The 15,599-nt window shown below is 47.0% G+C and overlaps 1 protein-coding gene across 5 annotated transcripts in view; it reads left to right on the plus strand.

The window, feature by feature from the left end:
• Positions 1–15,526, plus strand: part of samd11 (sterile alpha motif domain containing 11) — a 52,223-nt gene extending 36,697 nt beyond the window's left edge. For 4 of the 5 annotated variants that reach the window (XM_051424237.1, XM_051424239.1, XM_051424241.1 and 1 more), the window contains exons 7-13: positions 4,523–4,676; positions 9,850–9,965; positions 10,246–10,324; positions 10,465–11,261; positions 12,171–12,304; positions 13,372–13,482; positions 13,743–15,526. In XM_051424237.1, the coding sequence (XP_051280197.1) occupies positions 4,523–4,676; positions 9,850–9,965; positions 10,246–10,324; positions 10,465–11,261; positions 12,171–12,304; positions 13,372–13,482; positions 13,743–14,027 (1,676 nt within the window). In that variant the 3' untranslated portion in view covers positions 14,028–15,526. The remainder of the gene's footprint in view (positions 1–4,522; positions 4,677–9,849; positions 9,966–10,245; positions 10,325–10,464; positions 11,262–12,170; positions 12,305–13,371; positions 13,483–13,742) is intronic. The other variant, XM_051424238.1, reaches the window with a different exon arrangement.
• Positions 15,527–15,599: the final 73 nt, after the last annotated feature.

Genomic DNA, 15,599 nt, shown 5'->3' on the forward strand with positions numbered 1-15,599 from the left:
TGCAAACCGTTTGATAGTTTCCATGCTATCCTTTATTCTGCACACGTGCGTTCGTCTTCCAAGCCGCACTTAAAAGCTCTCTACAGTATGTGCAGTAGTAGAAGAAGAGAAACAGGTAAAGAGAAACCAGGAATAGGCATAAAAAAAAAAAAACTGACGAGAGAGGAAATGAAGGAAGAACAGAGACGAGGGAAGAGTGAATAAATAACTTCTCCCGGAGCAAGAAATCAAGAAAAAAAACATACAAGTTTACGGCTTATTAATGATGCTCAGGTACAACTACCATTTAAAACACAACTTCACGGTAAGATTTCCTTTTAGCGACGTGTGTGTTCACATCCACTGTTGTTTGTGCGTGTCACATCCTCTAAGCGGATGATGAGCCATGGGCATCTCAGGCTTTGCCAGCGCTCCCTGACAGCCAAGCCTTTGGTGTGGCTAATTTTCCTTTTCTTCCCCACCTGGCAACTTCCTCCATCTATCACACTGACTGCTTACAAGTTTATGCAGAAAACTTAATATAACACTACCTTCACATCCTCCGTCTCCAATTAACAGTTTGAGGTTGAAGAAACTGACACTCTCACACACAAACAGTATAGGTGGGACGGAGGGGCGGCTGTTTTGTCTCTTGAGAGGCTGACGCGAATCACTTCAGCGAGAGCCCCTTGACATTGACCTGGTCTCCGACGGGGCCCCTGTGGCCCCCTCCTCCCTCCCCCCTGGGCCCCCACCACCGCCATCTCTCCTATACATCTCCATCTCAAGCACCGCTTTTATACCCCCTCCTCCTCCTACCCTTCTTTTTCCTTACCCCCACCTCCAACTTTCCCTTTAGCCTTGGTCCCCGCAGAGCATCCTTTCATGTGTTTGAAGTGTAGGGCACAGAAAATTAAAGTGTGTGTGCGTGAAAGAGGCAGGGGTGAGGAGGAACTCTTGTGTGCTTGTGTGTGGATGTGTGCATGAATGTGTGGGTGCAAGGTGTTGTTTGAGAGGTTCTCTCCGGACCTGATGGGCAAAAGAAGAGTAGGGAAGTGGAGGGGGGAGGGATGAAACTGGGGGTGGAGGTGGAGGGGTGGCAGGGTTGTAGAAATGGCCAGGAGGGCTTTCCCTCCCTCTTCATGTGATGAAAGGAGAGTGAGGGAGAGAGAAAAGAAAAGAGAGGTGGGGGTAGAGATCCAGATGAAAGTGAAAGGAGGGGCAGGATGGAAGGGGTGTGCTTCTGTTTTGTCTCCTGCAGTTGAGTCTGATTTAAAACATGAAGCTGTGGACGACATCTCTTTATCATCATCATCATCATCATCATCCCAAGGAGCCTGGAAACTCATGATTGGTCAAAATACAGACATTCAGTGCAACAAACTTGCCACATATTTACTGCTGGCTAAGCCCATGATACTGGCTGAATACCTCTTCCTGAAAAGATACTTAATTTTCTGGTGTATGGTGCGCTTTAGCGGATGGATGTCGGCTTTTGTGTACCTGCCAGTCTACCAAATCCATCACAAGGCCGGCCAAGCTGTATCAGTGCAGCGCTCCTCTGCATTCTCACACCGAGAAAAACCCGGCTTAACCGAGGGGATTTAGGCGCAACTCCAGGAATGATGGTGGGGAGAAAAATGGGATGGCACAAAAGAGGGATAAGCGGGATGGGTCCGAGTGGTAAACTGGGACCTCCCAAAATAACTCATGGAAAGGAAGAGATGTGTGTGTGTGTGTGTGTGTGTGTGTGTGTGTGTGTGTGTGTGTTTGTGTGTCCTCAATTAGGACTCCCAATTTGAAGTTGGAGGGACTCAACCCTTGTGTTCCAACAGCTGCAAGGCGAAGAGTTTTAGAGGGGGAAATTCTGAATCTGAGTACTTACTATGTGTACACACACACTGAAGGGTAGAGCCCCAGGTGACCCTGCTCTTCTCAGTTCACATCAAAGAGAATTAGAGAGAGAGAGAAAGAGAGAGTGCAAAATATGGACCCAGTGGTAGATCTTTACAAACATGGACCAGATAAAAAGAGAATGGTAAAATAGGAGAAATGGAGGAAATAATAGACAAATTATCAAAATAAATTAGATTTCCATAGTTTTATACAGCTTGTATTGTTTGCGTTTAAAGGGGCACTCAACTAATTGTACATGTCAAAGACAGGGCCCCAAGTTAGCATTTAGCATTGAGGGTGAAATAAATAAATCTAGTAAAAAGCTTTTTTATTTTTTAAATGATAGAAAATACAATTCAACACCGAAATAAATTCATAAAAAGTGAAATCAGCTGGTGGAATTTGGACTTACAGCCTCAGTATTTTCCTGGTCACGACCCTTGTCAAAGTGAGTACCAATAACAGTATAACTCAGTATTAATGTGGAAACAGTTGTATAAAGTCTGTTTCTATGTCTGAGAAAAATGTATTACTCAAGTAACTTATCCCTTATATGTAACTTGCACAGCTTGGAGACGCGTAACAAACTGGGTGTGCGGTGTTTAAAAGACATGGGAGTGTACAAGGCAGGGAGACTCTAGTGAAAGCCACTATTGAGTTGCATTATGGGAAGTATAGTTTTCTAGTTTTCTAGTGTTTTTAGAGGTGGATCCTAATTAAGGTGAGCAGCCTAAAGTTGGGGTCTCTTCCTTGTTTCATTTTTTGGCTTCAGTATAGTCAGGATATCTCAGACTCTACAGCATTGATTTTAACCATTCTTTTTCAAATCTGACGCTTCGAAGTCCCCAAACTTTATGAAAGTGCAATACTAAATAGCTGGAGTACCCATTTAACTGACCCAGTCATACAAAATAATTGGTGAGGTGGGATTGTGACCACAGGAAACTCACAGAGGTCAACTCTTCCACCCTGTCACCCCTGCACCATGTATGCAAGTGCACAACAGACTGTGTATGTGTGTATGTGTGTATGTGTGTGCTCTGGGGCTCCGGTTCCCTCTGATCCCTCCCTTATCTCTCACAAACCCCCCCCTCCCTTACCCACCCCCACACACACACACGCACACACCCTTGTCTGCCGCCAGCCGAGTCCCCTGCGGCCTGGCGCAGCAAACAGATCGATACACCGGAGCTAGGCCGCATTAATATCTGTCGCTTCACCCCCCCCACCTCGGCGCCCGCTCAACTGCTTCAGCGCGCACACACGCATGCACACAACACACATAAACACACAGTCAGGCACGCACATGCAAGCACCTAAATCACACAGACACACACAAACACACGTCACACCCGTACCGGCGGCGGAAATGGCCCCTAGCTCCCGAGGGATCTGTCTAATTAAAAAAGAGGGGGTGGGAGGGGGGAGGAGGCGCAGAAGAGCGGCGAGAGAGGATAGATAGATTGAGGCAGAGAGAGGGAGGAGAGAGAGAGCAGGATGGATTTTTCTCTCATTAGAAGCCATGTCTCCTGGTGTGGCCTGGCCTGGCTGATAATGATGAGGCCTCTTCTCCTACGAGGGTGAGAGAGAACCGGGCTTGCTGGGAGAGGGGGAGAGAGGGGGAGAGAGAGAGAGAGAGAGAGAGAGGGGATGAGCAAAGAAAGAGGTGGAATGAGGCGAGCGGTAGAGGGCAATAGGTGGAGAGAGAGGGCAGGCAGCAATAGAGGGAAGAAGGCCTGATGGTGGCGGAGGTGGGGAGGGGTAAAAACACTGAGTCCTTCTTGTTAAGTCGCTTTTTGCTCGTCCATACAAAAACACGCTGGCCATTATTTGTGTAGAAAACATCACACACAATCATTTTTTGTGCGTCTACCTCTTCATTTCCTCACATTTGCTTAAAAATGGTCAGCTCAGTTCCAAAGCGTGACAGATGGATTTTAGTGCTATGTGCTAATTTCATACACCTCTGCCAAAATGTCCTTTTTGTTTATCCTTGTTGTGTGTGTGTGTCTGTGTGTGTGTGTGTGTGTGTGTGTGTGTGTGTTTATCTGCTGATGTGTGTCTGTATGCATATATATATATATATATATATATTATATATATATATATATATATATATATATATATATATATATATATATATATATATATATATATATGTAAGATGGGGATTAGAAAATGCATGACAGTCATTTTTTAGTATTAATGTGGAATGGGCTGAGTGGAGTTTTTTTATGAGCTATCTGCATACCTCACATTCATCACTACAGGACAATAAACAACTTTTTAAAGTATGCTTCACTTGCGCTATTTTGCCACACTTGTTCACACTTACAGCTAATGTACAACACACTTCACATAAGCCATCAACTATAAGCTGGTGAAGTGTATAGTCAGTAAGATTTAAAAAATTTTTGTTTCTGTTAATATCTTAGAATAGACGTTACCAGCTGGATACTTAATTTGTCTTTGTTCTCCTGTCTCTCTGCTTCTCTCTCCCTCCTACCTTGCCTCCTCTGATCCGTCTTTTCTTTCCTCTTTGCCTCAACTATTAATCCCTCATCATCTTTGTCATCTCAACTCTATCTTCCCATCTCTCTCCCTCCTCTGTGCTCTCCCTGTTTCGCCCCTTCACTCCTAATTTCAGAAATGCTGCGTGCTCGCCAGGAGGCGTTGGCTGCAGCCGTGAGGAATCCAGCGGCCTTAGAAGCTCACCTGCCCTCGGCGGGGAGCTCCTCTTCGTCCAGCCAAAGACGCAAGCAGGGTCTGCCGCAGCACCGGGATGCACATTACACCGACAGGTAAGAAATGGATGCAAAACACACACACTAGCTTGCAATCCAAATCTCTACATGAGCCCAGCCGTAGCTAGCTGTTGAAACCGCAACCCTGCTCTGCTTGCAATACCAGCAATATTCATCATTAATAGAGCCCAACACACATCCCCCCCCCACACACACACACACACACACACATACACACACATATATACTGCATAAGAGGCGCCAGTTGATGTGAGCGCATATAAATGTGGAAATCACAATGGAACAATGTTCTGTTTTTTCAGAAAAAGGTTGTCAGCAGGAGAAAGAGTAGAAGGAGTTAATCACCTGCCAGTTTGCATCACCACACCACTGCACTTTTTCCTCTCCATTCTTCCGCCAATTCCTAGCTTCCTCAGCAAGATCTGGTCTCATATTTGTTTTTTTCGGTGTGTTGCAGTGCACGGTTGTGTGTGTGCGTGTGTGTGAATGCATGTGCATCTCCACATACATGGCTAAACTAAGGATCCAATAACCTCTTGGCTATCACTGTGGAGCTGCACGCCTGCATCCCTGGCTCTTCCTCCCTCCACTCCCCCCAGCGCTGGCCCCTGCGCCTCCCAAACAAAGCCGGGGGCAGCGGGAGTGGGCGGGTAATTGCTTGTCGATTATTTATGTGGCGCGGAGAGAGGCGGGGGATCGATAATGGGCCGGCGGTGCGGCAGCAGGGGGGGTGGTGGGTTGTGTGTGTGTTTGTGTGTTTGTGTGTGCGTGTGAGAGAGAAGGGGGTGGTGAGGGGTAGAGGTGGGGATATAAGCAGGAAGCAGAGCGGCCAGGCGCTGTGTGGTGCAGCTCTGGGAGGCTGTGGGGGTGTATATATATAGTGTGTGTGTGTGTGTGTGTGTGTGTTGAGGGGGCGCTGATTGTTCATGTGTTTGTTTGTTCCATTTTTCAAGCTGGCGGTCTGCATGCGTGCTCATCTAGGTGGATTGAATTTGGGTTTGTTTGTGTGAATATGTCTGCTAATTTGTGTGTGTGTGTGTGTGTGTGTGTGTGTGTGTGGCCAGTAGTGCAGTGTGAATGTAGTCAGTGAGCCGCGGCTGTTCTCCGACAGCACATAGAGTAATTAGCCACACAGGACCGGGGAGAGTTAACTAGGCCTCTCCCTTCCTCCATCCATCTCTACCTCACTCCGTCCCCCTCTACCTCCCCTTGCCTCATTTTTAACCCTTTCACTCTCAATTTTTGGAACTTTAAGTGAATAAATAAGATGGTTTAATGAGGAAAATATGGTGAAGTGCCCTTTCTGCCATTATCCAAATCAGAGTGCAAGAACAAAAGGGAAAAAGACAAAGAATGATGAAAAACCTGTATGTTTCAACTTTACATCCTCATGTACAAATTCACTATAGGGCCAAAAGTATGTGGACAATGCCTTGCTTCCAATTAAGGAAAAATTTTGTTGCTAGAGCATTAAATATTTTTTTTTACAACAATATGCTTCCAAATTTGTTGCCCTCGTGTTTCAAAATGATAATGCCTTTGGGATGAACTGAATTGCAGGCAATATGCCAGTCCTTATCACCCAACATCAGAGCACAACCTCATTAATGCTCTTGTGGCCGAATGGGAACAAATCCCTGCAGCCAGGTCCTAAATCTGGAGGAAAGCCTTTACAGAAGAGTGGAGGCCGTCATATCAGCATATCAATGTCCATTAGGTGTGGAATAAGATGTTCAACAACCTCACATACTTTTGGGTCCATGGTGTACATGTGTCTAAAGGCCAGACTGTATCCAGCCCTCATAAAATATACAGAACCTGCTAAAAAAAGAAAGAGGGAAAAAGTTAAGAAGTGACCTGAGTGGAAAGTGAAGAGAAAATTAAAATCGAGATAATTGGCAGGTAAAAGCAAAAAACAGAGAGGCTGAGAATGTGAGTAAGCCACGGAAGCTCTCCCCCTCTCCCCCTCTCTAACTCTCTCCGTGGCTCACCTTTCCATCGACCCCTCATCATTGATTATCTGGGGCCCATTAGGGCCCATTGTTAAAAACAAATCATTAGGGCCGCTCGATGGGCTTAGAGCCTGGCGCTCCATTTGTCTGGCCTTAAATGGCACTAAGCTCACCAAGCATCTGCAAGGCAAATAAGGGAGGGATGGAGAAAAGCAAAGAGAAAGGGGGGAGAGAGAGAGAGAGAGAGAGAGGAAAATATGGGGGTTAAAAATGGGGATGAAGAGAGCGAAGCAAAAGAGAGGAAGAGAGGAGATGGCGAGAGGACGAAGTGACGGAGAGAGAGATATGAACCAAAATAGGGAGTGAGGGGATCGAGAGAGTGTGAGATAAGGAGAGGAAGGGAGGGAGGGAGGGAGAGCGAGAGCGCGAGCGTGGAGGGAGCCTCATCCATTTTAATGAGCTTCCTGTGTAAATGTGTTCCTGCGGAGAAGGAGCCGAGGGCGGCCGCGCGGCGCTCCTAATCCCCCCACGCTCCCGTCATTAAGGGCAGCCCTGTCACACACACACACATACACACACACCCTCCCCTACACCCGGACACACACACTTACACAGGCGCACATACACGCACACACTGCCTGGGCTGCTGCGGGACGGGACCGCTGTCGCCACTCTGACAGGTCGTCACACACCAGTGAATTCCCCAGGAGCCCCTGGCCTCACTGCAGGCAGAGAGACACAGAGAGAGAGCGAGAGAGAGAGAGAGAGAGAGACACAGAGAGAGAGAGAGAGAGAGAGAGAGAGACACAGAGAGAGAGCGAGAGAGAGAGAGAGAGAGAGAGAGAGAGAGAGAGAGAGAGCGAGAGAGCATCCAGTGATATAGTTTTGCGTGATTATGAGCCCACCTTGCATTTGTGAATCTGCCTATTTTGAGTCTCATGCAAAAGTGTTTTTGCCTCGTCTTTTTATAGCATGTTAGTGGTTTGCCAACAAAATGCACAGATAGGCCTAACAGAAAACCACACACACACACACACAGCCCCAGATCAAAACGGCTAATGTCTGCCACTCCTCCCTTAAAATTGCCTCCTATAAAAGGAGGAAGAGAGGGAGAGATGGAGGAAGGGAGTGGAGGGGAGTGTCAGACGCACACTCTTTCTCTTCTGTCTCTCTCTCTCTCAGTCTCTCTCACTCCCCGTGATTAGGCCTAATTATGGTGGCGCAGACGCCTGGCAGCCCCAGTCATGCAGCTTTAATTGACCGTTATTCATCTGCGGGCTAACGCTAGGCGAGGGTAGGCGGTGCAAGGAGAGGGAAGAAAGAGAGGGAATATCAGAAAGGAGGGGGGGGTGATGGGAGCTTGGCATGCGGGAGCCATGGCGGGGGTGGATGGGAGTTTTGCGGACGCCTTAACGTAGCCTAGTGGAACTGTGCGTCGCAAGGCTAATTGCTAGCCCCGAGGGATTAGGCCAGGTGATTACACACTGGGCGGTGTAATTACATAAGCAGCGGCTAGCGGGGCCCCGGCTCGCGGCTCCGGGGTCACGCGCCGCAGCCCTCACCCAAGATTAATTGGAGCTGCCACTGGAGTGTGAGGCACCGCCGGAGAGAGCGGTTATACGATTAGCATTAACATTTCAGCGGCGGAGACGATCGATGAATGGTTTTCACCCCCCCGCCACACCACCACCACCATCCTCTGAGTACTGGCTCCCCCCCCATCTCATCTCCCCGCTCTTGTATGCATGCCCTCCCTCCTTGCAGTTCCTCTCTCTCTCTCTCTCTCTCTCTCTCTCTCTCCATTTAGTGAGGCAGGAGACATGCAGGCGCTAGCTAATTTGAACACGTTTGCAAAACAATATTTGCGGTTGCATGCGTCCCAGTGTTGGTTTTGATTTTGTTGTTTTCCTCAGCTTGTTTCCCATGTATGCTTTTGTGCAGCGGCAGTCACACACAGCTGAGCTCTGATTGGTGTGATAGCAGCAGCTCAGGAGGAGAGAAACGAGAGAGACAGGAGAGGGAAGAGGTGTGGGTAGGAAGCTAGAGAGGTGAGCTCAGGAAAGGCCCTGGAAATGGCTGTGGTTTGGGACAGTGAGCGTCATCATCCACTCCAAGCTCGAAGCCTCACACACTTTGACACTTTCAAAGGGTCAAGGTGCAGATGCCTCACTCTTATGACAGATTTGTATCCGCTTTTTTAAAACCATGTCCCTGTACCCATGAAGATGTCATGAAACTGAGAGAAAAACAGAGAAAAAGGGACAAAATAGAGAGAGAGAGAAAGAAAGAGAGAGAGAGAGGATTACAGTGAAAAAAGAACTGTGAGAGAAACTGAAAGAAATACAGAGAGGCAACACGAGGCAGAATGAGACAGGTTGAGATGGAGTGATGAAGAGGGGAGAGAATTAAATATAGAGGGAGAGGTAAAAGAAGTAAAAGTGGAGGAGAAGAAAGGAGTGAACAAGACAGATTTTCAGAGGTCATAGAGAAGTAGAAAGACGGGAGTAAAGAACAGAAAAAAGATGGGTAAGACAGAACAAGAGGCAGAGAGGGAGAAAGGTGAGAGGCGCCTCTCCCCCTCAAGGAGGACAAAAGAGGAAGCCAATAATGGAGAGGCCTTTTCAGAAGCAGAGGTTGCAGGACGCTCCATCTTTTCACCGGTTTCAATGCAGCCTAGAGAGTGAGAGGGAGAAAGGGAGGGAAACAGGCAGAAGGGCGTAAAAAAGGGAGAGAGGAGAGGAGAGGAGGGATGAGTGTTAATTAGAAGGTCCTTCAGCCCGTGGCCCCGGTCAAGACGCAGGGGCCGCCCCAGCTGTCGGAGCATGACACACTGGCATTGTGCATTCAGCCCTCATTATGTGTGTGAGTCTAGAGTGTGTGTGTGTGTGTATGTGTGTGTGTGGCGGCAGGGGAAGGAAGGAAAGGCAGCAGTCCAGGGTACAGCAATGGCCAGCGGCGCTTGCTGCGGCGTGACAAGACTGATGAGGCACTGGGGCGACACGGGGGCCTCTGGAGCACCACTGATAAAAATACACTGCATTCATTGGTGTGGCAGCATGCACACACGCACGAAAAAAGAGTTGAGACGTACTGAGAGGAGAGGAAAACACAAAATTATTAAAACTATTCTTTTAACGTAGGGAATCTTACATTATGCAGCCCCTCACACTCGCTTTGGTCAGTTTAATAGTCAATAGTATATCCAATGAAATCCAACTTGAACTTAAAAGTTGTCCTTTTCATATTTGTGTCCACAGAGAACTGTCCCACCCTCCTCCCCTACTGTCCCCTCCAACTGCCCCTCACATCGCCTTAGGACCTCACCTGCGGCCTCCTTTCCTGGGCATGCCCTCAGCTCTTTGCCAGGCCCCTGGTGAGTCATCAATCATGCGAAGGCTATAGTTCATATTAATGCACAGTACCAATGGGTATGCATAGAGTATGCCTGGCATGTATGTATACTTGTAAAATATACATATATGTCTGCACTGGTAGAGTTTCCATGGCTCTGTACCAAACCGGATGATTAAATTATACTTTTTCAAATTGTATTGTGTGTTTTCATAGATTTTGTGTTATTTCCACATTTGGGAGCTTACATGTCACCAAATGTTTGCTTACAGGCGCACATTCTCTTTCCGTTTCTATCACAGGTTATAGTTTCCTCCAACCAGCTCAAGCCGAGATCTTTGCTCGGCAACAGGAGATGTTGAGGAAGCAGAATCTGGCCAGGTGTGTGTGCGCTGTAATGTTACAGTATGTAATAATGACATTTTTTGGATAAGGCAAAGTTGTGGACAGTTTTTAATGTACTCCCATGCAAGCAGTGATATAAATGTAGGTTAAAGTCCCTGTATGTTTCACCGCCTCAGACTTGAGATGTCGGCAGAGCTGCTGAGACAGAAAGAATTGGAAAGTCTCCACCAGCGACAGCAGCAGCGTCTTCTGGGCTCTGACCATCTGGGAGCTCTACCTCCTGGTCTTCCCCCCGACCATCCAGCCCTGCGGAGCCTCCATGACATCCCAGAGGGTCACCCACTCCGTGAGGAACTGGCCCGCCGCTCAAATGCAATGCTGGTGCTTCGCCATGGGGCTGCCACACCCCTCCTAACCCTCAACCACCACCACCACCACCAGCAGCAACAACCAGGGGTGTCCTCCACACCCAAAGACACCCAGGCACAGAGCTCCACTGCTGGGCCAGATGTTGACTCCAGGAAGGCCCCCCGAAGGGGACCCCAGACACTGCTCCGTGCTGGGGATCACACAGGAGGGAGAGAGGATCGAGGGAGAGAGGAAGACAGGGAGGTGCAGGATGAGGAGATGAAGGACTCGGACAGTGAGACAGAGATGTGTGAGGAGAGGCAGGACAGTGTCAGTGCCAAGTCCAGCAGTAAACCCAGGGACAGGGAGAGAGACAGGGGTAAAGAGACTGGCAGCAAGGGAACATGTGACAGTGCCAAGGAGACTGGAGAGAGCTCAGGCAGACTGAGCCCCCCTGGTAGTTCAGCAGGCACCGACTCACCCAGTCGCCACCTTTTCACCCCTGGACTGGGCAAGGCTGAAGTCAAGTACCACCTGCCACCTGGGTTCATGCCCCCGTTGCCCGCTCTTCACGCCCAGTCGTTGCCCTTTGGATTCCCCTATGCCAATCCCTACTTTCATACGGGTGAGAAACTCACACACACAAACACACATAAGGCTAAGAAAGACAACATGTGAAATCCATTAGCGTCACTCTCTGTGTGCGTGTCTCCAGTGTGGAGACCTCTCCCTGTTAGGGGCCCTGCCTCTGACCCCATTGTGACCCCATTGTGACCCTCATGCACACCACAGCCACGTGGGCAGTGAGGAGGGGTTTATTTGTTCACATACATACTGCGCACACGCACACACACACACACACACACACACACACACACACACACACACACACGCACACGGCATGTCCATATGCGTAATAACACAGCTGCTATCTTAACTTATTACTGCACACATAAGAAAACCATAAACTAACTTTATCTCATCATTATACAAATTCCCACTATGAGCAACTTAATGACAGAAGATTGAAATCTTGTCAGTAGATCTGAAACTATTTGTTGGCCTATCCATAAATCACAACAGAAAGTTATTCCACAACAATTTTCTAATTTTTCATTCTTATTTTTTTTTTAATCAAATTAAGTGATTTATGAGGCAAAAGTACGAAATGCATTGTTTTTCAGTATACATTTACATACAATAAACTACAAACTGAACAAAACATCATTCACAGATTAACTGATAATGAAATCAATCATTACTACTTCACTAGATTACTGACCCACTTCCACCTGCCTTATCATTTATTTGTTAAAAGTTTTCTTCTCAAACTCAACCTGATGACTAAACCACAGGACTTCAGAAAATGTGCTGTCAGCGTTTGCCTAAATGTAGTTCAAATGTGTCTCTAAGCTCGCAGTTTTCAGGTTCTGCATCAGTAAAAAAAAATTTAAAAACATCCTCTGTCTAAATAGCAACTTTGTACACGGTGTTTATATTGACATGTCATTTTCACCCACTGCTGCTCTTTCAGGCTCTATGGGAGGTCTTTTCATGGATGGGGAGGACTCAGCGACAACAAACCCTGTGGAGGACATCAGCAAGTGGAGTGTGGAGGACGTGTGTGGCTTCATAAGCAGCCTGACTGGATGTGCTGAATACACACAGGTGAGGACATAGGGAAAGGGAGGAGAGAGAGAAAGAGAGAGGCCAGGGGCAGGCTGACGACTACAAACCATAGAAGAATAGTGACCAAGATATAATACAGACTGCAGCTCTACTGTAGTACTTTCAAAAAAGACATCTCGTTATATATCGATAGAAGCACTAAACCTGCACAGCAGTTTTTTCCATGTTTATTGTGGATGTGTGTGGATGCATGAATGGCCATATTTATCATTGTAGCCATATTTGTGGGCTTTGTGTGAATGAGGGTGAGTTAGCAGTGCATGTGGGGTGTACACCTGTAGTTTGTGTGAATGAAATGTGTATTTGTGTGTGTATACATCTACTGTTCCAAAATGAAATATCCAGCTTTTGAGAAAAATGAACCAGTCTTACCTTTTATTTCTCTCTTTCACAAAACAGAACATACATTTTTAAAGAAAAACAAATAAGTATTTGAAAAGTCTAAAAACTATACTCCCATGCAGATATGTGTCGCTGTAATCATTCTGGCTGTAGTGTGAAGTTAATTCCTTCCTTACGTGACTCCAATATAAGAGATGGAAACAGTCCTTGTTCCAAGCGAAAAGATTTATAAAGTTCATCTGAGGCTAATGTGAGACTTCAGCTGTCTTCTTGGTACGAAATTCCCTTTTAACTTCAGATGAAAATCCTTTCTGCAAGGAGTAATACTGTAAAGTGTGTTCCTCTCTCTCTTATATTGAAGTCACGCTATGAACAGATTTCTTTATGGCCAGTTTGGACAGGAGGACTGATTCCAGAGACCAATAACACTCAATACACATATGTGCATGTGGATATTATATAAAGAGACAGCTGAAAAAAACTAAATCAGAAATGCTGCTTAAAACCTAAATCAGCCCACATGTTCTCCACACCTGCATCCTTGTAAAAATGTTGAATGATAATCTTCAGCTTTTCCTCTCAAAATGGGTGTGTGACATTTTGGAATAGAGCCACTGTTTTGTAGGTTGTGTGAATGAACGTGTGTGTAGTGCGTTTGTGTGTATATGTCGGGGCTGTGGCTGAAGCGGCTGTGTCTCTGCCAGGTGTTTCGGGAGCAGGCCATTGATGGAGAGACATTACCGCTGCTCACTGAGGAGCACCTGCTCAGCACCATGGGACTAAAGCTGGGGCCTGCGCTCAAGATCCGCTCACAGGTACACACACCACAGACCTGCGTGTGTGTTTGTGTGTGATCAAGTGGACTTGTTGTGTGTTTGAATGTGTGTTTCTGTCCGTAGGCCAAAGACAAACTAGCTAGTGTAGCATAGATGATTCCCTTAAACTTAGCCAGCCCCACAGACTGCAGCCTCTCTTCTTCTCTCTCTCTCTCTCTGTTTAAAATACAGCATTAGTCCATTATTCAACACTCAACAGGCTGCACTGACAGTCATATGGTCTCCCCCCGTCTCCTCAGGTGGCGCGCCGTGTTGGCAGGCTTTTCTACATGACTGGATTCCCGCTGGCGTTCCCGTTTCCGCCTTCTGCCGCGCTACGCCCCCCAGAACGGGATCGGGACCCCCTGACCACGCCATCTGACACCCCCCTGCCTCTCTCCCTGTCCCTGCCCCACAGACGCACCTCCACCAGCAGCAGCTCCTCTCCGTATAGCGGCCCCACCCCAGGGTGCTCCTCCCCCAAGCAGGAAAACGGTAACGGCTCCACGGTGGTGGGAAGATACGAGGCCAAGACTCCTTCGTAGGAGAGGACGGGCAGGGGCGAGGAGGGCAGACCTGCCTCAAACTAACCTGACCCAGAGAGATTGACTCCCAAGCCCCATTAACCAGACTCCCTCCACCTCTGGACCTTTACGCTGAAATTAATGGGAAAATATTGGACTGAAATAAAAGACGATATGGACCGTATCCGACAAACCAATCAGCTTCTGAGTTCCTCGGCAGTGGCTGTAGCCGAGCAGAATCCAAACAAACTGGGTTGGAAGGGAGACACGTGAAGCGACAGAGGAACAGAGAAAGAGAAAACTGAGGAAAAGGAGACAGCTGGTCACAGACAGCCTGCCAAAAAAAAAAAAAGGAGCGAAGCCCTGCCACAAATGCGACATTCTTGCAAGTCAGACAGTCAGACGCTAGCGGAAACTCTTCCTTCCTTCCTGGGCTGGAGGAAGCTCTGCTCACTCGCTTTCTTTCTCTTGTCTCTATCTCTCTGACTGCTCTCACCACAAGCCCTACAGAACCCAGGAATTAAAAAGAGACGCCTCACCCCTTTTTTCTCTCCCTCCCTTCCCTCCCTTCTTTCCTTCTCCTCGCCTGTTTCCCCGAGGCCAAACAGCAGCGTGGAGCTGTCTTTATAGAGGCTGGAGTTGAAACATATGCTGAGCAGCACCACATCTGACCAGCTCCCTCTTATCACTGCAACTATGCATTCCACTGTCCCGATACCAAAGATGACCGGATGTGTGGAATTGAAACCATGTTTCACAATGTGTCTGCTTCTTTTTGCATTAATGGTCTCAGAGAAAGACTGGTCCAACAGGGAAATGCTAGGGTAGTGCCTCACGTGATGGTCTGTATTTGAGGTGACACAGGCAGAGCTGTCATTTACTGACATACTAATGCTTACAAATGTTGGTGAAATGGAGAAGCCTCAATGGTGTGTGCGGCTTACGTCATTGTACGCTTGTGTTGACTACTGTGGGAGGTAGGAAAAACATGCAAAATTGTACAGAATCATGCTTAAGATGAAAATATTCTGAAGGTTACATACGTGGTACTTTTACTTTTTGTTAAATGTAGTTGCACGAATAAGGTTTTCTTTACTGAAAAATGTGACTTGCTGAACTTTGGTGGTACTTCTGTTCATACTGTTTTGTTCTGCCATTTTTTTTTAAAAAGTGTAATATTAAAAGACGCTCCAATCTTGAATGCTACTTCAGCATATAAATATGAGGAAAAAAATATTTATAGGACTTTTGATGTAGTAGATAAAGCAGATTATGATATGTATTATAATTAGCCCTTAAGATGGATTCCAAAGATACTTTAACTTTGTTTTCTCTTGGTTGCAGGGAAAAGAAAGGCACAAAGCTCTTAATGCAAATGTTTTGAATTTGTTATGGATTTTTTTTTAACTACGCAAGCAATGAATTAAAAATGGTCTCTAGATTTCCCTTCAAAAGTTTTGTCTTCATCCTATTTTTCTATTCACCACACAGGTGAAATAAATCCTAAAGAAATTCCTCTGCTTTCTCTCTCTCGTGTTTGTGTGCCTGTGTCAGAGAACGTATATTCGCCTCTTCCTCTTCAGGTGTTTGTGG

This window comes from Dicentrarchus labrax, unplaced genomic scaffold (assembly GCF_905237075.1).
Source record: "Dicentrarchus labrax unplaced genomic scaffold, dlabrax2021, whole genome shotgun sequence".
Lineage (NCBI taxonomy): Eukaryota > Metazoa > Chordata > Actinopteri > Moronidae > Dicentrarchus > Dicentrarchus labrax.